The sequence below is a fragment of the Pangasianodon hypophthalmus genome, chromosome 9 (genome assembly GCF_027358585.1).
Source record: "Pangasianodon hypophthalmus isolate fPanHyp1 chromosome 9, fPanHyp1.pri, whole genome shotgun sequence".
NCBI classification, from domain to species: Eukaryota; Metazoa; Chordata; class Actinopteri; order Siluriformes; family Pangasiidae; genus Pangasianodon; species Pangasianodon hypophthalmus.
In genome coordinates, this window is record NC_069718.1 from 3,066,301 (window position 1) to 3,089,182 (window position 22,882).

General features: G+C 42.3%; 1 protein-coding gene across 6 annotated transcripts in view; it reads left to right on the forward strand.

Annotated features, from left to right (window-relative positions):
* Positions 1 to 22,882, forward strand: part of LOC117598107 (CD276 antigen homolog) — a 118,979-nt gene extending 96,097 nt beyond the window's left edge. Inside the window, exons 1-7 of one of the 6 annotated variants that reach the window (XM_053236744.1) lie at positions 1,410 to 1,542; positions 10,085 to 10,161; positions 10,256 to 10,612; positions 20,603 to 20,690; positions 20,798 to 21,154; positions 21,932 to 21,967; positions 22,427 to 22,882. In XM_053236744.1, the coding sequence (XP_053092719.1) occupies positions 20,642 to 20,690; positions 20,798 to 21,154; positions 21,932 to 21,967; positions 22,427 to 22,512 (528 nt within the window). In that variant the 5' untranslated portion in view covers positions 1,410 to 1,542; positions 10,085 to 10,161; positions 10,256 to 10,612; positions 20,603 to 20,641 and the 3' untranslated portion in view covers positions 22,513 to 22,882. Of the gene's footprint in view, positions 1 to 1,192; positions 1,543 to 10,084; positions 10,162 to 10,255; positions 10,613 to 17,819; positions 18,052 to 20,340; positions 20,427 to 20,602; positions 20,691 to 20,797; positions 21,155 to 21,931; positions 21,968 to 22,426 lie in introns of those variants that run through there. The other 5 variants (XM_053236743.1, XM_053236745.1, XM_053236747.1 and 2 more) reach the window with 5 other exon arrangements.

Genomic DNA, 22,882 nt, shown 5'->3' on the forward strand with positions numbered 1-22,882 from the left:
ATTCGATACAAAAATAAATCTCTTTTTTTTCCAGATTGGTTTAACAAGAATATTCTTTTGGTTTCTCAGCTCATAAACTCAAATGGTTATTTGTTTTCTTATTCTGAGTTCCTAACTAATTACTGTATTCCTGTCACCCCACGAACTTTGCCATAGTGATGGGTGCTATCCCCAGTGGAGCTATTGCACTTTTAAAAAACTCATCTGATTCTTTACCCTTTTCTATTTCATGGACACATCCCCGTGAAACCGCAATAGGGAAGATTTGCTTTTTGTCCAGTCCCTCTCTCAGGAATAGGAAGATTAGGCAACTCTTTCAAAAAGATATAATTACTGGCCCTTCTGTAATATCCTATTGGAGTAATTTATTTGAAGATATCCCTTGGAAGAAAGTGTGGTCTTTACCCAACAAATATTTAATCACTAATAAGGCTAAAGACGTGTCTTTTAAGTTGCTGCACCAATTTTACCCTGTCAATCTTTATATTAAAAAAATGTTACCTGAGATAGATCCCCTCTGCTCCTTTTGTGGAGTGGAAGATGAATCTGTCCCTCACCTTTTTTGGGATTGTGTACATGTAGCTCTTTTTTTGGAAGAAATTTTGTCTGTTTGTCCATGTTTGTCTCTTAGACAATTTTTATTTGGTGTTTAAAGATGTCTTATTTGGAATTCATATCTATAATAAGAATCAAAAAGATCAATATTTTCTAATAAATCTATATATTTCTAGGTAAGTTTTTATAAACTTTTATACACATAAGTGTAAATTTTTGTCTATTAAACCTCTATTTAGTATATTTTGCAAAGACTTGAAATGTTATTTGGATACCATCTCTACTTCCAGCAATGTCAAAGCTTTAAAATCTTTTATGTTGTGTACTAAGTATAATATTTATGCTCTTTCATAATGTTTTTTTAATAAATTTAATAAATTTTATTTAATTTATTATAATTTTTTATTATTACTTTTTTATCTCCAAATTAATTTATTTTAAATTTTATATTACTCCTGGCTAAATGTTTATTTTTTGTTTGTTTTCCTGGTTCTTTATGTACTGTTTATATTTCCACTGTTGTTGTGAAATTTTGTTTTGAGCTGTTATCCTGTTTTTTTACTTTTTTGTCCATTAAATAAATAAATAAATAAATAAATAAATAAATAAATAAAAAACAAAGTTCTACTGCATCAGCTCTAACAGTGTGCGTTTTGGGCTGCTGTTTGTGGAAATGGTGGATTTTACGCTGGAGTTTGGCTGAAAAAAGCGTCAATCGATCTGACAACCCATCCGGCAACATTGTTTTCCTAGGCAAGACACAGAGATAGCAGAAGGAGGATGTGAGTACAGAGAAAGACACAGACAGCAGATTGAGGATGTGGGTACAGAGAAAGACAGAGACAGCAGAAGGAGGATGTGGGTACAGAGAAAGACAGACAGCAGATGGAGGATGTGGGTACAGAGAAAGACAGAGTTACACAGTGGCAGTTTGTTACAGCGGAGGGTGAGAGGATGTGCAGAGATATCTTTCCTGCTGTTCTAAAGGTAATTCGTGTTTTGTTTTCTTTTTTTAACGAAAGTGTAAGACTTTTCGGTTTGTTGTGTGGTTTTATTCCTCTGTTTACATTTGCTAGAAGTGAAGACACCTTTTCGTATATTGTTTGAACTGAGATGAGAAGTTAAGCTAAGCTAAGCTAACATCTCTCACAGACTGACGTTCATTTATTTATATTTACAGTTTACGGGGTTTTTTTTCGGTTATTCTAGCAAATATCCTATAACAAGCTTTGTTCCAAAGTTTACAGAAAATGTGATCATTTTCGAGAGTTAAAAGTTTCAGAATGCAAATCCAAAATGCCTCTCTTATCCCTACATAGTGCACTACATTAGAGGTAAAGTAATGGCCACCGCTGCACACTACATAGTGCACTACATTAGAGAATAAGTAATGGCGACCGCTGCACACTACATAGTGCACTACATTAGAGATAAAGTAATGGCCACCGCTACACACTACATAGTGCACTACATTAGAGATAAAGTAATGGCCACCGCTGCACACTACATAGTGCACTACATTAGAGATAAAGTAATGGCCACCGCTACACACTACATAGTGCACTACGTTAGAGAATAAGTAATGGCCACCGCTACACACTACATAGTGCACTACGTTAGAGAATAAGTAATGGCCACCGCTACACACTACATAGTGCACTACGTTAGAGAATAAGTAATGGCCACCGCTGCACACTACATAGTGCACTACGTTAGAGAATAAGTAATGGCCACCGCTGCACACTACATAGTGCACTACGTTAGAGAATAAGTAATGGCGACCGCTACACACTACATAGTGCACTACGTTAGAGAATAAGTAATGGCCACCGCTACACACTACATAGTGCACTACGTTAGAGAATAAGTAATGGCCACCGCTACACACTACATAGTGCACTACGTTAGAGAATAAGTAATGGCCACCGCTACACACTACATAGTGCACTACGTTAGAGAATAAGTAATGGCCACCGCTACACACTACATAGTGCACTACGTTAGAGAATAAGTAATGGCCACCGCTGCACACTACATAGTGCACTACGTTAGAGAATAAGTAATGGCCACCGCTGCACACTACATAGTGCACTACATTAGAGATAAAGTAATGGCCACCGCTGCACACTACATAGTGCACTACATTAGAGAATAAGTAATGGCCACCGCTACACACTACATAGTGCACTACATTAGAGAATAAGTAATGGCCACCGCTGCACACTACATAGTGCACTACATTAGAGAATAAGTAATGGCCACCGCTGCACACTACATAGTGCACTACATTAGAGAATAAGTAATGGCCACCGCTGCACACTACATAGTGCACTACATTAGAGAATAAGTAATGGCCACCGCTGCACACTACATAGTGCACTACATTAGAGAATAAGTAATGGCCACCGCTGCACACTACATAGTGCACTACATTAGAGAATAAGTAATGGCCACCGCTACACACTACATAGTGCACTGCATTAGAGAATAAGTAATGGCCACCGCTGCACACTACATAGTGCACTACACTAGAGAATAAGTAATGGCCACCGCTACACACTACATAGTGCACTACACTAGAGAATAAGTAATGGCCACCGCTACACACTACATAGTGCACTACACTAGAGAATAAGTAATGGCCACCGCTACACACTACATAGTGCACTATATTAGAGATAAAGTAATGGCCACCGCTACACACTACATAGTGCACTACATTAGAGAATAAGTAATGGCCACCGCTACACACTACATAGTGCACTACATTAGAGATAAAGTAATGGCCACCGCTGCACACTACATAGTGCACTACATTAGAGAATAAGTAATGGCCACCGCTGCACATTACATAGTGCACTACATTAGAGAATAAGTAATGGCCACCGCTGCACACTACATAGTGCACTACATTAGAGAATAAGTAATGGCCACCGCTGCACACTACATAGTGAACTACATTGTAATATCTCTCGATAGTCCCTCTGTAGAACGTGGTGAGGATGGAGGGTGGAAGATGTTCTTTCCTCAGCCTTCACAGAAAGTACAGGCGCTGCTGGGCTTTCTTTGTTATGGAGCTGGTGTTGAGCGACCAGGTGAGGTTCTCCGCCAGGTGAACACCAAGAAACTTGGTGCTCTTGACGATCTCCACGGAGGAGCCGTCGATGTTCAGCGGAGAGTGGTCATTCTGTGCTCTTCTGAAGTCAACAACCATCTCTTTAGTTTTGTCCACATTCAGAGACAGGTTGTTGGCTTTGCACCAGTCCGTTAGCCACTGCACCTCCTCTCTGTATGCTGACTCGTCGTTCTTGCTGATGAGACCCACCACGGTCGTGTCATCGGCGAACTTGATGATGTGATTCTAGCTGTGCATTGCTACACAGTCGTGAGTCAGCAGAGTGAACAGCAATGGACTGAGCACACAGCCCTGTGGGGCCCCAGTGCTCAGTGTGGTGGTGTTGGAGATGCTGTTCCCGATCCGGACTGACTGAGGTCTCCCAGTCAGGAAGTCCAGGATCCAGTTGCAGAGGGAGGTGTTCAGGCCCAGCAGGTTCAGCTTTCCAATCAGCTGCTGAGCAATGATCGTGTTGAATGCTGAACTGAAGTCTATGAACAGCATTCGAACATAAGTGTCTTTATTGTCCAGGTGGGTGAGGGCCAGATGGAGGGTGGTGGTGATGGCATCATCTGTTGAGCAGTTGGGGCGATAAGCGAATTGCAGGGGGTCCAGTGAGGGAGGCAGCAGGGTCTTGACGTGCCTCATGACGAGCCTCTCGAAGCACTTCATGATGATGGGTGTAAGTGCAACGGGACGGTAGTCATTGAGGCAGGACACTGAAGACTTCTTTGGCACGGGGACGATGGTGGTGGCCTTGAAGCAGTTCGGGACAACGGTGCTGCACAGAGAGGTGTTGAAGATGTCCGTGAAAACATCTGCCATCTGGTCTGCACATCCCCTGAGCACCCTGCCAGGAATGTTGTCTGGTCCAGCAGCCTTCCGTGGGTTGACTCTGTGTAGAGTCTTCCTCACGTCAGCCGTGGTTAGACACAGCACCTGGTCATTGGGAGAAGGGGTGGTCTTCCTCGCCGTCACGCCGTTCGAACCGAGCGTAGAAGTCGTTCAGCGCATCTGGGAGGGAGGCATCACTGTCACAGGCAGATGGTGATGACCTGTAGTTGGTGATGTTCTGGATGCCTTGCCACATGCGCCGGGTGTCTCTGCTGGTCTTGAAGTGGTCGTGGATTCTCTGGGTGTGTGCGCGCTTCGCCTCTCTGATGGCCCGGGACAGTTTGGCCCTTGCTGTTCTTAGGGCCACCTTATCGCCTGCCCTGAAGGCGGAGTCTCGAGTCCTCATTAGCGCACGCACCTCTGCAGTCATCCACGGCTTCTGGTTGGAGCGTGAGGTGATGGTCTTGGAGGCGGTGACGTCATCAATGCACTTGCTAATATAGCTGGTCACTGATGTCGCGTATTCCTCCAAGTCAGTAAAGTCGCCGTCAGTTGCCGCTTCCCTGAACATGTGCCAGTCAGTGTGTTCAAAACAGTCCTGAAGAGCAGAGATGGCTCCTGCTGTCCAGGTTTTCACCTGCTTCAGAACCGGTTTGGAGCGTCTGACTAGCGGTCTGTATGCTGGCATTAGCATAACAGAGATGTGGTCTGAGTAGCCGAGGTGGGGGCGGGGCTCCGCCCTGTACGCGCCGGGGATGTTTGTGTAAACAAGGTCCAGCACGTTTTTCCCTCTCGTTGCAAAGTCCACATGCTGATGGAATTTAGGGAGCAATGACTTGAGATTTGCATGGTTGAAATCTCCGGCAACAATAAACAGTCCGTCAGGGTTTGAATTCTGCAGCTCGCTAATAGCCCCATACAGTTCACAGAGCGCCTCCTTAGCATTAGCGTAAGCACTGGGGGAATGTAGACACCGATTATGAAAACAGTAGTGAATTCCCGTGGTAAATAAAAAGGTCTACATCTAACAGTCATAAACTCCACCAGCGACGAGCAGTAACTAGAGACTAGCACAGAGTTCTTGCACCATTCCGTGTTGATGTAAACACACAAGCCGCCGCCGCGAGCCTTACCGCACAGAGCTGTGTTTCTGTCGGCACGAAACGAGGCTAGCCCGTCTAGCTGAATGGCGGCGTCTGGAACTCTGTCGCTGAGCCACATCTCCGTGAAAACAAAGACGCAGCAGTCTCTAAACTCACGCCGCGTAGCTTAATAAGTAATGGCCACCGCTACACACTACATAGTGCACTACATTAGAGATAAAGTAATGGCCACCGCTACACACTACATAGTGCACTACATTAGAGAATAAGTAATGGCCACCGCTACACACTACATAGTGCACTACATTAGAGAATAAGTAATGGCCACCGCTACACACTACATAGTGCACTACATTAGAGATAAAGTAATGGCCACCGCTACACACTACATAGTGCACTACATTAGAGAATAAGTGATGGCCACCGCTACACATTACATAGTGCACTACATTAGAGAATAAGTAGTGGCCACCGCTACACACTACATAGTGCACTACATTAGAGAATAAGTAATGGCCACCGCTACACACTACATAGTGCACTACATTAGAGAATAAGTAGTGGCCACCGCTACACACTACATAGTGCGCTACATTAGAGAATAAGTAATGGCCACCGCTACACACTACATAGTGCGCTACATTAGAGATAAAGTAATGGCCACCGCTACACACTACATAGTGCGCTACATTAGAGATAAAGTAATGGCCACCGCTGCACACTACATAGTGCGCTACATTAGAGAATAAGTAATGGCCACCGCTACACACTACATAGTGCGCTACACTAGAGAATAAGTAATGGCCACCGCTACACACTACATAGTGCGCTACATTAGAGAATAAGTAATGGCCACCGCTACACACTACATAGTGCACTACATTAGAGAATAAGTAATGGCCACCGCTACACACTACATAGTGCGCTACATTAGAGATAAAGTAATGGCCACCGCTACACACTACATAGTGCACTACGTTAGAGATAAAGTAATGGCCACCGCTGCACACTACATAGTGCACTATTGAGAAACATCCCTGTTGATTAAAGCATTCAAACAGCCTCCGTCTGTGGAGGAGACCCGCTGGTGGGAATCTCTTTAATCCCCAGCGATTCATAAAGCTCTCGCAGTGTTCATGACATGAAGGACGTGCCCTGATCAGTCAGGATCTTACTCAGGATCCCGATTTGGGAGATAAACACGGAAGAGAGTCTCTGCAACATTATGTGTGGAGATGTTGTGGTGGTGATGTGGTGATATTGTGGAGATGTTGTGGAGATGTTGTGGAAATGCACTGCTTCCGGGTGTGGTGTTGTGTAGTCCACTAGCACTAACACAAAGCGATGCCCTCGTGGAATCTGATCTAATGGCCCGAGGTCCATACCAGTTCTTTGGAAGGGATCATGATTAATGGTCATTGGCGCTTTTGGGGATTTCATGAGGTTTTGTTACTCAGTTTGTTGATTAGAGGCTGCTGAGCAGTCGTAGCTTTTTGTGTATAAAATGAAATGTGCATAAAATCCAACAAAATCACTGTGAAATGTCTGAATTCTTAGGAATTTCTTTATTCATATTTATAATATTCCAGAGTGAAAACTTTCTGTGATGTTTGAAGAAGAATTATTAAAAAAAAAAAAAAATGCTAATAAGCAACCTGAATATGTAGCTGTCACTGCCTTCTTCAGTGAAACTGAGCTAGCTAGTGGACCTGATTTTGGAAAAGCCTTTTGATGCTCTTACTGATTGTTACATGCCCCTTTTTATGTCTAGGGATTTTGAGGCAGTAACATGAGGAAGAGAGGTGACACTTGATGGGAAAGGAGGGACACAAAACCTTTTAGAAAAAAAAAAACTTATTTTACTATGCACTGTCACAGGTAGATATTACAGTATGTACCCAGGGGTTCAATACAAAGGTAGTAGGGGGAACACTATAGTATAATATTATATATTATACTATATAATTAGATAATAATTAGATGCCAAGTAGACACAGTAAAATAACACTGAATGAACTTCTGCTTTACTGATCGTCATTTAGCACTTTCAGGTACAGTGCTGTGTTTCAGGACGTGTGTGTGTGTGTGTGTGTGTGTGTGTGTAGACTGTAGATAGTAGACTGTTTTAATGTATTACTTTGTTCATTCGTTCATCTTCAGTAAGAAGGTATTTTTATAACCTTTTTGTGCAGCAGAAAATGGGCTAATAGCCTAAAAATGTCTCCATGTGATTTTAAGTTTTGTTCTAGGGTCTTCTGTACAATGAATCATCTCAAAATGTTATTCAATTAAAATAAAATTTAAAATAAACATCAACATTGTGTTTCTGTCCTCAGTCTTAAAGCAATATTTTAAAATTAGTGAAAACTTTCTGTGAAGTTTTCTATGAAGAAGAATTATTAAAAAAAAAAAAAAAAAAAAAAAAAAAAAAAAAGCTAATAAGCAACCTGAATATGTAGCTGTCACTACCTTCTTCAGTGAAACTGAGCTAGCTAGTGGACCTGAGTTTGGAAAAGCCTTTTGATGCTCTTACTGATTGTTACATGCCCCTTTTTATGTCTAGGGAACTTGGTGGCAAAGTCTCAAATAACGCTAAAAATATGGAGGTAATAATTATTAGGGACATTTTACTGTCACTTCCCTTGAAACGGACTTGTTCTTGATTCAGGATAAAGGGATTCTTGACAGAAAAAGGGCTGCCAGATCTGTATCACTAAAGCAGCTGACTGGATGATCAAAACCCCCCCCAAAAAACATGTGTTAAAGCCACAGAGTTTTATTAAAACGGTCTCTTATCATTACATATAAAGTTCAAGTTCAAGTGGAGTTTGTCATTTCAGCTATATACAAGTACATAGTGAACAACGTTTCTCCAGAACCAAGATGCTACATAAGACGACACAGAACAACACAGAACTACAAGGGACTACATAATTTATACATAAGGTGCACAAGAGCAAACATGTGCAGACAGCACAAGACAGTACAAGACAGCACAAGACAGCACAAGACTGTACAATGGCTACAGCGCCGACCAGTACACAGTTCTGTTTAAACGTGACCTAGTGACAATAGTGCAAATATTACAAGAGTACGATACAAGTGGCTGAAATAGTGTAAACATAAGTGTAAACATAAGAGTAGCAGCTTATGTACAGTAATAAGTATTTGTAGCAGCATAAACATGTGCAAAAACTTGCAAAAAAAATTGCAGAGAGGATGGAGGATGCTCAGTTTTGTGTGTGTGTGTGTGTGTGTGTGTGTGTGTGTTCCTTCAGTCCAGTTTCTGAGTATTGAGGAGTCTGATGGCATGAGGGAAGAAACTATTGCACAGTCTGGTCGTGAGGCCCGAATGCTTCGGTACCGTTTGCCAGACAGCAGGAGGGTAAAGAGTGTGTGAGAGGGGTGTGTGTGGTCGTCCACAATGCTGGTGGCTTTGCGGATGCAGCGTGAGGTGTAAATCGCTAATAGCCCCATACAGTTCACAGAGCGCCTCCTTAGCATTAGCACTGGGGGGAATGTACACTCCAATTATGAGAACAGTGGTGAACTCCCGTGGTAAATAAAATGGTCTGCATCTAACAGTCACAAACTCCAACAGCGATGAGCAGTAACTAGAAACTAGCACAGAGTTCTTGCACCATTCCGTGTTGATGTAAAAACACAAGCCGCTGCCGCGAGCCTTACCGCACAGAGCTGTGTTTCTGTCGGCACGAAATGAGGCTAGCCCATCTAGCTATGGCGGCGTCTGGAACTCTGTCGCTAAGCCACATCTCCGTGAAAACAAAGACACAACATATGATGATAAAGTTCTGCTATGTTGGTCAATAAATTGATATATACCAGATTCACTAATTGAGATAATTACAAACAGGCTAATTCAGTTCCACAAACACACCTGAAGACGTGATTAGTATAGCTGGATTGAGTTGTTTGAGTTACTATATCAAGACTCAAAGCCATGATCAGCGAGTCAGCTATTGGCTAATGATAATCGTATGGAAGCCTGAAATGGCCATTCAGCAGTAGGACAGTTTAGTTTATTGTGGCTCTGGGATACTAAATAAGATGTATGTATCTATATGTAGCCTATGCATCTACATGTGTTTTTATGTAAAGTTAGGTATATTGTTATGGAAAGTGGTTTTGTACCCTTTATAATCTGAAATTGGTTCAGATCGCTACACATCACACAAGGACTTTTATGCTGACACCTGCTGAGAACTCTAAATCTTCGAGAAGAGAAAGTAAAACTGCAACTATGAAGTTGAAGGGTGGAAAGCAGTTGCAGAGATGAGGGCTGGGTTTCGTTTGTATTACTGATGGATTTATCAGTGAAACCAAATGCAGTAGGTGACTTGCGCTGGATGTTGGTGAATGGCAGTGTAGAAAGCTGGAGATTGCAAAGGTTTTTGTGTTTAACATGTTTGTTAAAATATATTATACTATATAATTAGATAATATTTGTTTGTTGTAGAAAATCTGCACACACTGAGGGTACAATGGACGCCATGACCTCCTTTTCTTACATCTACATTGTCACCATCTGTGTGGGTAAGTAACATTTTTCCATAAAATAGATGAAACATAAGGTTCTTAAAATAAGTGCACTGTCCAGATTAATCTAGAATTTAATTTCCCATCTCAGGCCTCCTCTCTGCAGAAGCTGAGATCACTGTATCTGGCCAAGTGGGGTCTACACCTGTCCTGCCGTGTGAACTGCAGAGTGTAGGCACTGAAACACCGCATATTAGGTGGATCACTGAATATGAGACTGTGTTTGAGCGATTTGGTGAGGAGAGCTATCAGGGTGAGGGATATGAGGACCGTGTGGACGTCCCTGAGGAAGAGCTGCATAAGAGGAGCTGTTTCTTGGTGTTGCACAATCTGTCACTTACTGATGCAGGTGTCTGCACGAGCTACCAGACAGTGAGACGCTCCAAGAGCTCTGCCTCTGTCAAGACAAAAAGAGACCTGATCAGCCGTGTTAATCTCTCAGTCCAGGGTAAGTGAGTTAGTCTCAGTAGGACACACACTGACTGTTACACACATCACAAAACAAACCTAGAAATAAGGAGTGATTGAAAAAGTGCAAATCTTACTGTATAATGAAAACAAGGACCAAAGCTCTTCATGGGAGTGTTAGATGGAGCCAGAAAAACACAGAACACCTGATCATTTTTGTGCTTCTCTTTTTACACACACTTGTAAACACCATCTAACAACTTCAAATTGGAAGCATGTGCATTACACAAGTGCACAAGATTTTAATTCAGAACAATTTTACCCCTGGAAGCAGGAACACTGCAGCTGAAATGATTTTCTGGGTCATTTGTAAAGTTTACTTAGCATTAAAATAGTATATAAAAGTATTAATTAATCAACATATTCAGTTGACATTATTCTTAAATATTATATCCTTGTACACCGATCAGCCATAACATTATGACCACTGACAGGTGAAGTGAATAATATTGATTATCTCGTTACAATAACACCTGTCAAGGGTTGAGATATATTAGGCAGCAAGTGACCAGTCGGTTCTCGAAGTTGATGTGTTGGAAACAGGAAAAATGGGCAAGCGTAATAATTAGAGAGACTTTGACAAGGGCCAAATTGTGATGGCTAGACGACTGGGTCAAAGCATCTTTAAAACAGCAGGTCTTGTGGGGTGTTCCCGGTATGCAGTGGTTAGTACCTACCAAAAGTGGTCTAAAGAGGGACAACCGGTGAACTAGCAACAGGGTCATGGGCGCCCAAGGCTCACTGATGCGCGTGGGGAGTGAAGGCCCAACTGGTCTGATCCTACAGAAGAGCTACTGTAGCACAAATTGCTGAAAAGTTAAAGCTGGCTATGATAGAAAGGAGTCTGAACACACAGTGCATCACAGATTGCTGTGTATGGGGCTGTGTAGCTGCAGACCTGTCAGAGTGCCCATGCTGACCCTGTCCACTGCCAAAAGTGCCTACAATGGACAGGTGAGCATCAGAACTGGACCACGGAGCAATGGAAGAAGGTGGAGACAGTGTGATACTCTGGGCAATGTTCTGCTGGGAAACTTTGGGTCCTGGCATTCATGTGGATGCTATTTTGACACATACCACCTACCTAAACATTGTTGCAGACCAGGTACACCCCTTCATGACAACGGTATTCCCTAATGGAAGTGACTTCTTTCAGCAGGATAATGCTCCCTGCCACACTGTAAAAATTGTTCAGGAATGGTTAGAGGAACATGACAAAGAGTTCAAGGTGTTGACTTGGCCTCCAAATTCCCCAGATCTCAATCCAATCGAACATCTGTGGGGTGTGCTGGCCATCAAGTCCGATCCATGGAGGCCGCATCTCATAACTTACAGGACTTAAAGGATCTGCTGTTAACGTCTTAGTGCCAGATACCACAGCACACCTTCAGGGATCTAGTGGAGTCCATGCCTCGACGGGTCAGGGCTGTTTTGGCAGCAAAAGGGGGACAAACACAATATTAGGCAGGTGGTCATAATGTTATGGCTGATCAGTGTATATGCATATGAACATTCATAATGATACAGCATCAATTATTTGGATGGGTTACATAAAGAAATGTGATAACAGTGCTAACTTTAACAGCATCACATGAAAAAGTCAATAAGCAGAGATTTAAAGAAGTTTGGTATTTCTTGATGTTTCCTTGTGAGATATGAGGCTTTTTATAAAAGGTACTATTTTTCAGAAGTGTCCCACTTTAGCATTATTCACCCCGTTTCATTCAGCTTTAAATGTTCCAGTTCTTTTTTTTAAACATTTACAGTGGTAAATATAATAAACAAGAAGAATAAAGAGGGTTACAGTAAAAGAAATTCTGAAATGAACTAAAGCATATTAACTTATAAGTGGTACACCATAAAAGAGTCTTACAAGCAATTGGATTATTGGATTATTAAGAGTCTGATTTCAAGGAATCACTAAAAAAAATTCTAGCTAATACAGAAGTTTGGCGATAAATTCCTTTTTATAAAATTTTGAAAAGTCAATCCAAAACACTTTGCAATAAACACAATTCCAAACTAAGTGGTGACCTGTTTCTGGAAAGCGATGACAAAAGGAACAATTGGGTGAAATACTGTTATTAAACTTTGCTAGTTTATAATTTACAGGGTAACAGTTAAGAATAATCTTAAAAGAGACTTAAGAGAAGAAAGTTTTTGTGAAGAAGCCAGAATTCTTTCCATTGTCATGAATTAAATGCATCCTCCATGTCTTACCATGTCACTGAAGTAAAACATTGCAGTTACTTAGAGAAGCTGCTGTGGTAATGATGTGATTCATTCTGAAACAGTAAGCAGCACAAATCGAGGGGTAGGAAAGTGTGATACTGCGCATGCGCGGTAATGAAAGAGTGAAAGAGATCAGAAAGAGACTGCAGAAGCAGGATGTGGTACAGAGAAAGACAGAGACAGCAGAAGCAGGATGTGGGTACAGAGAAAGACAGAGACAGCAGAAGGAGGATGTTGGTACAGAGAAAGACAGAGACAGCAGAAGCAGGATGTGGGTACAGAGAAAGACAGAGACAGCAGAAGGAGGATGTTGGTACAGAGAAAGACAGAGACAGCAGAAGCAGGATGTGGGTACAGAGAAAGACAGAGACAGCAGAAGGAGGATGTTGGTACAGAGAAAGACAGAGACAGCAGAAGGAGGATGTGGGTACAGAGAAAGACAGAGACAGCAGATGGAGGATGTGGGTACAGAGAAAGACTAGTGATGGGAAGTTCGGATCATTTTACCGACTCGGACCTTTGAGTCTCGTTCAGCAAAATGAACGAATCTTTTTTCGAGTCATTTCGTTCATTTTAGCAAAATATAATTAAAATGTTACGTGTTACTTCCCTAACACATCTACTACTTACGCAAACATTGATCACACTACAATGTCATAAGTGACCAAGATGGCGGCGCGTGCACAACGCGAGGCTCAGCGTCTCTTCAGTTTTTGCAAATTGGCAGCGATATTCCTGCTCATTTCGGGTTTGTTCATTCAGAACAGCTTCTCTTTAACATCCTACACCCGACAAGAGCTTTTGGATATTAGATTGCAATATTCCGACGGTTTTATCAGCAATCTTCGTCTCATCCCTGAGCTCAGTAGAACACCCGACGCTACGCAGGCTACCCGGCCGACCGGAAGCTCTCGAAGGCGGCGCAGAGACCGTAAACAAAGACGGGGGAAGCGTGGAGGTCTAAGAACTAAGCTAAAGCTAACACCACACCGGCTTTCTCTTCCCAGCATTTTCCTCGCTAATGTGCGGTCACTGGCAAGCAAAATGGATGAGTTACGACTTCGAATCACCACCAACAAGAGACTTATGGACTGTAACGTCATGTTATTCACGGAAACATGGTTACACAGCGGAATACCCGACAATGCTATTGAGCTAGCCGGACGCCTCACTCTCAGGGCAGACAGAACAGTAGAACTTTCCGGTAAAACAAAAGGCAGTGGTTTGTGCATTTATGTCAACAAGGCTTGGTGTACGAACTCTGTCATTGTTGGAAGACACTGCTCAGCTAACCTTGAGTTTCTCATGGTGAAGTGTAGACCGTTCTATCTGCCGAGGGAGTTCACTTCAACTATAATAACAGCTGCATATATTCCCCCGGATGCTAATGCTAAGCTTGCCATGAACGAACTGCATGTGGCTATTAGCAAACAACAAACTGCACACCCAGAGGCTGCATTTATTGTGGCGGGTGACTTCAACCACTCCAACCTCAAGACAGTACTTCCCAAATTCTATCAGCATGTCTCCTGCCACACGAGAGGGGATAAAACTTTGGACCATGTCTACACCAATATTGCTGGAGCCTACACAGCAACCCCCCTCCCCCACCTGGGACAATCTGATCACCTCTCGTTGTTCCTCACCCCCAAGTACTCTCCACTCATCAGCCGTGTGAAGCCATCAGTGAGGACCATCAAAGTGTGGCCAGCAGGGGTGGACTCCGTACTCCAGGACAGGTTTAAAGACACAGACTGGAGTATGTTTGCCTCTCAGGCTACCTGTGGCTCTCACACAAACATTGACTCTTACTCCCACTCAGTACTGGAATATATCAACACCACAATTGACAGTGTAACAACGGAGAGACAGATCACCACGTACCCCAATCAGAAGCCTTGGATGAACAAGGAAGTGCGGCTCCTGCTGGAGGCCCTTAACAATGCATTCAGATCAGGTGACGCACAGGCCTATAGTACATCCAGAGCGGACCTGAAGAGGGGCATCAAGAAGGCCAAGCTAGACTACAAGCTGAAGGTGGAGGAACACTTTGTTAATTCCGACCCCCGACGCATGTGGCAGGGCATTCAGGCCATCACAGACTATAAGCCCAGTAACTCCACACCGGCAGTCATGAATGTGTCCTTCCTCAACGAGCTAAATGACTTTTACGCCCGCTTTGATAAGGGCAACAAGGAAAAGGCTGCCTATACAGAACCCTCTGATGACCATCAGACCCTCACACTCTCCTCCGCTGACGTCCATAATGCACTGAGCAGAATCAACGCACGCAAGGCTGCTGGCCCTGATGGCATACCTGGACGTGTGCTCAGAGCATGCGCTGAGCAGCTGGCAGGCGTCTTTACAGACATCTTCAACCTGTCCCTTGCCCAGACAGTAGTACCAGCGTGCTTCAAGACCACCTCCATTGTGCCAGTGCCGAAACACTCCTCTCCAGCGTGCCTAAATGACTATCGCTCTGTAGCACTCACACCCATTGTGATGAAGTGTTTTGAGTGACTGGTCCTGGCTCACCTCAAGACTTGCCTGCCCCCCACACTGGACCCTCACCAATTTGCCTATCGAAGCAATAGAAGCACAGAGGATGCTGTGTCCACAGCACTGCACTGTGTGCTCTCCCACCTGGAGAACAAGAACACATACGCAAGGATGCTGTTTGTTGATTTCAGCTCAGCATTCAATACAGTCATTCCCTCCAAGCTAATCACTAAGCTTGGGGATCTTGGCATCAGTCCCTCCCTCTGCACCTGGATCATGGACTTCCTGACCAACAGACCTCAGAATGTTAGGTCAGGCCACAACTGCTCCACCACCATCACAGTCAACACTGGCGCACCCCAGGACTGTGTGCTGAGCCCGTTCCTCTACTCCCTGTTCACTCATGACTGCAAGCCTGTGTATGGATCTAACTCCATCATAAAGTTTGCAGATGACACCACGGTGATTGGGCTCATCAGTGACAACGACGAGTCTGACTACAGGGCAGAGGTGGAGCACTTAGCTGCATGGTGCGCTGACAATAACCTGCTTCTCAACACTAGCAAAACCAAGGAGCTCATTGTGGACTTCAGGAAGGAGAAGAGCGTGCCACATGATCTCATCCACATCAATGGCATGGCTGTTGAACGTGTCTCCAGCTTCAAGTTCCTAGGGACCCACATCTCAGAGAACCTGTCCTGGTCAACCAACACCTCCAGCCTGATCAAGAAGGCCCATCAGCGCCTCTTCTTCCTGAGGACACTAAAGAAAAACCGCCTCTCCGCTGACATCCTGAGCAACGTCTACCGCTGTGCGATTGAGAGCATCCTTACCAACTGTATCACAGTCTGGTATGGGAATTGCTCTGTCGCAGACCGGAAGGCACTGCAGAGGGTGGTGAAAACCGCCCAACGCATCACAAAGACTCCACTACCTGCTATTGAGGTGGTCCAGAAGAAACGCTGTCTTAAGGACTCCTCCCATCCTGCCCACGGTCTTTTCCAGCTCCTCCCCTCCAGGAGGCGCTACAGGAGCCTCAAGACCAAAACCAGCAGGTTTAGGAACAGCTTTTTCCCTACAGCTGTCTCCCTACTGAACTCTGTCCCCCACTGAACTGTATATAACTTTATCTAACTGTATATACATATCTGTATATATTGTTCATACCTCATCTCTGTACTTGTACATATTGTTCTTACCAGGTCTTTCAATTGCCCATCTGTACATTAGTATAGCACATCTGTAGATTAGTTCATACTACATCTGCATATTAGCATTAGTATAGCACACCTGTATATTGTACATATTACATCTGTATATTCTTGCACTATCTTAATTTAATTCCACTTATCTCTCACTGCCCTTGTCTGTACATAACTGCTCTTAACTGTACATTCTGTTTATTTACTACTGATTATACATACTGTTTATACTGTACATTCCGTTTGTTTACTACTGTTTATACATACTGTTTATATTGTACATTCCATTATTTACTACTGTTTATACATACTGTTTATACTGTACATTCCGTTTGTTTACTACTGTTTATACATACTGTTTATATTGTACATTCCATTATTTACTACTGTTTAAACATACTGTTTATATTTATATTTACTACTGTTTATACACACTGTTTATACTGTACATACTGCACTTGCTGCTTTTTGCACTACTGATTAGATGCTAAACTGCATTTCGTTACTCTGTATTTATACATGTGTAATGACAATAAAGTTGAATCTAATCTAATCTAATCTAACAAGACAAAACTATAATACTACAAGGAACAGAAAACATTAATTCATTGTTTACCTGGATCTTTAGTCTATGATTAGCTCGCCTCACCTCTTATCTGACAAGTCTATCTAATACTATAATGTAATGACGTAATGACATAAAGGGGCAGTTGTGGCCTAATGGTTAGAGTCTCGGACTTGTAACCCGAAGGTGAACCCGAAGGTCATCCCGAAGGTCATGGGTTCGAGTCTCTGGTCTGGCAGGGATTGTAGGTGGGGGGAGTGAATGACCAGCGCTCTCTCCCACCCTCAATACCACGACTGAGGTGAGACCCTTGAGCAAGGCACCGAACCCCCAACTGCTCCCCGGGTGCCGCGGCAAAAAAGTGTGTGTGTGTGTGTGTGTGTGTGTGTGTGTGTGTGTGTGTGTGTGTGTGTGTACGTACACCTTGGCCACACTTCACTATAATAATAATAATAATTACTATGCATAATAATTACTAGGAAGGTTGTAAATTAACTAATTTTTCTATCGAAAGACTTGAGAGATGAACTAATCAATTCTCTTTCCGGCTCAGACTGCATTGGTTAAGCTTATGGAACTCAAACCCGAAGACTCGAGAGGTGAACTGTAATTCCAGTACAGAACCTATAGGATGTTGCGCATGCGCAACTGAGCGAATCACTTCCCGAGACAGAATGACCCATCACTACGAAAGACAGAGACAGCGCCAGTGTGTTACAGTGGAGAGTAACAGGGTGTTTACAGATTTCTTTCCTGCTGTTCTAAAATTAATTCGTGTTTTGTTTTCTTTTTTTAACGAAAGTGTAAGACTTTTCGGTTTGTTGTGTGGTTTTATTCCTGTGTTTACATTTACTAGAAGCGAACAAACTTTTTCATATTTTGTTTGAACTGAGATGAGAAGTTAAGCTAAGCTAAGCTAAGGTAAGCTAAGCTAAGCTAACATCTCTCACATGCTGTTCATTTATTTATATTTACAGTTTACGTTTTTTATTTTTTCGGTTATTCTAGCAAATATCCTATAACCAGATTTGTTCCAAAGTTTCCATAAAATTCGATGATTTTCGAGAGTTAAAAGTTTTCCAGCCAACTAGCTCTGGGCAACTGCGGAGATGTTGCGGAAGTGTTGTGGCGATATTGTGATGATGTTGTGGAGATGTTGTGGAGATGATGTGGTGACGATGTTGTGGAGATGTTGTGGTGATGTTGTGGTGATGTTGTGGAGATGTTGTGGTGATATTGTGGAGATGTTGCGGAAATACACTGTTTCCGGGTGTGGTGTTGTGTAGTCCACTAGCACTAACACAAAGCGATGCCCTCGTGGAATCTGATCTAATGGCCCGAGGTCCATACCAGTTCTTTGGAAGGGATCATGATTAATGGTCATTGGTGCTTTTGGGGATTTCATGAGGTTTTGTTACACAGTTTGTTGATTAGAGGCTGCTGAGCAGTCGTAGCTTTTTTGTATAAAAAGAAATGTGCATAAAATCCAACAAAATCACTGTGAAATGTCTGAATTCTTAGGAATTTCTTTATTCATATTTATAATATTCCAGAGTGAAAACTTTGTGTGAGGTTTGAAGAAGAATTAGTAAAAAAAAAAAATGCTAATAAACAGCCTAAATGTAAGAATTGTAGGTCCATTAAAATATTATTGAAAATGATGTCCTAAGGATGAGAGGATGAGAATAAGTGTTAATTGACCCTGTAGCAGCAGAGAGAGTTTATGAACAACCTGAAGAGCTCCAAGTCTCATCAACAGCTTCACACTCATCACACTCTCTCTTTATTAATGTGTCTGTTAGACTGAATGGAGCTCAGGATTTAAACCTGATGGCACTCAACCTGTAACTCCTGGATCACAGCACTTCAATAGGATCAATAATACACTTACAATGAATACACTAATGCTGTGTGTTTACCCAAGGAAGTGTAACACTATATACACACACCGATCACTTTATTAGGAACACCTGCACAGTCCTGCAGTTAATCAGCTGATCATGTAGCAGCAGAGCAATGCATAAAATCATGCAGATACAGGTCAAGAGCTTCAGTTCACATCAGGAAGGAAGGAAGAAAAAAAAGAAACAGTATGTGCCTTGCTGGCACAGAACACTTATAAGGAGAGACTGAGAATTAAACAGAAGGCCAAACCAACAGATGAAACTAATAAAACACACAGAGAGAGAGAGAGAGTTTTTTTTCCTAATCTTCAGCAGTCCAGTTTGGGTGAGGTTGTGCTCATGATAGCCTCAGATTGCTGTTCCTGGCTGACAGGAGAGGAACCCAGTGTGGTCTTCTGCTTTTGTAGCTCATCCATGTCAAAGATTGATGTGTTGTGCGTCCTGAGATGCTTTTCTGCTCATCACGGTTGTAAAGAGTGATTATTTGAGTCACTATAGACTTCCTGTCAGCTCAGACCAGTCTGGTCATTCTCCTCTGATCTCTCTCCTCACCAAGGTGTTTCAGCCTGCAGACCCTCCACACACAGGATGTTTTTTGTTTTTTTATTGCCACTCACTGGATGTTTTTTCCTTAATTGCACCGTTCTGTGTAAATTCTCGAGATTGTTTTGTGAAAATTCCAGGACATCAGCAGTTATAGAAATACTCAAACTAGTCCATCTGTCACCAACCATCATGCCACGATCAAAATCACTGAGATCACACTTTTTCCCCCGTTCTGATGGTTGATGTGAACGTTACCTGAAGCTGATGGCCCGTACCTGCATGATTTTCTGCACTTAGATACACTTTAATAACAGACACCTGGGAAAAACACTGGCCACCACTGACTGACTAACTCCAGCTCAGGAAACATTTTAGTGTTAATGTTAGGGAACATCATCAAAGTGCAGCAAAAAAGAAAACTGACCAGCTGATTTCAGTTCATTTAAATGTTATTTGTACAGCGTTTTTAACAATAGACATTGTCACAAAACATCTTTACAGAAATCTGATTGTAGATTTAGATCCTACCCAGATAGCAAAGGGACGTTATTTAACATTGAATCACCGTCAGTCAGATAACATAGACGTGTTAAATCAGTGTTGATTTCTGATGATCTGATTCACCGTCACAGTGCACACACTGCTCACTGTTGAATCAACTGGATTTCATCCATTATCAAAACACTGAATTATAATCTAATAAATCTGCTAAACTGAACCACTAAACTGAATTCTGAAATTCTGAGTATGATTGCTATAGGAAAGACTCGTTGGAGAAGATGATACTGATTAACATGCTGCAGCTGTAACGCCAATGTAGATATTTTTCTTCCAATAATATTTTTTGTAAGTATATTGATGTATTTGCCGCAGTGGAAATGGTGGTGATTTACAATCATATGACTTTAGCTTTAAAATTAAATATTATATAGTATAAATAAAAAAATTACTGAGAAATTACTGATAAATACCAAGAAGCACTCTATTACCTGTTGATGTTCATATAATTTTCCTTGTTTTAGGAAATTTCCACACACTCCTCCAGACAGTATCAGGGCATCATGACCTCCTTTGTTTCCATTTGCATCGTATTATGGACCATGTGTGTCAGTAAGTAACTTTTTGGTATAAAACAGATGAAACATTAAGGCTATTAACATAAGATCACTGGCTAAATGGTGCTGAAAGTAATCTAGATTTTAATTTTCCCATCTCAGGCCTCCTCTCTGCAGAAGCTGAGATCACTGTATCTGGCCAAGTGGGGTCTACAGCTGTCCTGCCGTGTGAACTGCAGAGTGTAGGCACTGAAACACCGCATATTTGGTGGATCACTGAATCTGAGACTGTGTTTGAGCGATCGGGTGAGGAGAGCTATCAGGCTGAGGGATATGAGGACCGTGTGGACGTCCCTGAGGAAGAGCTGCGTAAGGGAAACTGTTCCTTGGTGTTGCGCAATCTGTCACTTACTGATGCAGGTGTCTACACGAGCTACCAGATAGTGAGACGCTCCAAGAGATCTGCCTCTGTCAAGACAAAAGCAGAAGAGATTAGCCGTGTTAAACTCTCAGTCCAGGGTAAGCGAGTTAGTGTCAGTAGAACACACACTGACCGTTACACACATCACAAAACAAAGCTGGACATACTGAATGATTGGAAAGGCACTAAGCTTACTGTATAACAAAAGCGGTTCATATTTAAAGATAATGTCAGTGTTTTCAGTCCTAGTTGAGAACTTCTGCACTGAGCAGCTAATTACAAAGCTCTTCATGTGTGTGTTAGATTGAGAGAGGAGAACAGAGAACACCTGACCATCTGTGAAGTTCTGTTTCATCACACACTTGTAGACGTTCTCTCACAACTTTAAATCTAAATAATTTTCATTACACGAGTGTGCACTAGAGTTTTAAATCAGAATGTCTTTACCCCAGACAGCAGGAACTGTGTAGCTGAAACTATTTTCCTGGTTATTTGTACAATGTGTTCCCTTTGAAATACTATTTCAGTGCTATTCATTGGTTGTCAAAATATTCAGTGGACGTTACTGTGAAATATTATAACTTTATACAATAATCACATATTAGTTATAGTATTAATAATGTGAAACATTGCAGAGATAAGAGTCTTGTTTATTTTAGTGGAGAGGGTGGTTTAATAAAGGTGTGTTAAAACAGTACTGGAGTGAAAGATTGTGAATGTAAACACTGAGCTACGTTAGCAGTGAGCCTGACCTACACGTGTTCCTGATCTACAGTTACAGAGTAAATCACTTTAGCATCATTGAGAAGAGTACACACAAAAGAGCTATGAATGTACCAAGATGATAGAATAATGGTTTTTTTTTCCCATTACAGAAAAACCTCCTGAAAAGAGAACTGAAATTACCACAGGTGAGATACACTTGTGTGTTTCATTACCTGCAAAGCAGATTTAATTTCTTATACAACCAATAACTCCATTTATTTCAGGATGTTAAGTGCACTGGGCTTTTTTGCTCCCTCTGCTTCATTTTTTTGTTATTTTTGTTTTTAATTTTCCATGAAAATTTCCACCTTAGTTAATTATACACTATGTGGCCAAACGTATGTGGACACCTGACCATCACAGCCACATGTGGTTCTGACTTTAAATTAGTATTGAGTTGCAGTGATGTTTCTCTGTGAAGGGCGAGTGGACACAAACCAGCAAAATAATAACAGAGCCACCAGTTTTTCCTTTAATTTGTCACCCGCCTCTGTATATATACATGTATATTGTTTGATTTTGGTTGTAAACCTCACTGCTTAGACTTTATGTGCAAAATGTTCTCGCTAAACTAGATAAAATAATTAATTTCTGTTTTTCTCCAGATGATGCAGGAATGAAGTGTCCTCACCCACCGATCATGGTCTTGTCCCTCATATCATGTTTACTCCTCCAGTTCTTCTTTGCGTAAACCTGAGTGTGAATTAGTGGTGCACAGGACTGTGTCTTTATGCCTCCAGCACCACGTGGTGGAAGTGTTATGTTTTTGGGTTGCGTTGTTGCACCTGTCAGTCTGTGTGTTACCTGTCAGAAGGTCAGAGCCAAAGCATATAGGGAGGGTCAGACAAAGATCAGTCCTAATGACCCCCATAAAGGGTACAGGAAAGAGAGAAAAAGACCCTGTCCACTTTAGGGTTACGGGAACCCAGCCCTGGATCCAGGCCACAGGCAAGCGTCTGGTGACTGACGGATGACGCTCATCCTGAAATGCTGATGTGGAGCCATTATGTGGGCTTCAAAATGAAGGGTGGTGGTCAGTCAGAAAACTTAAAGTTAGTTTT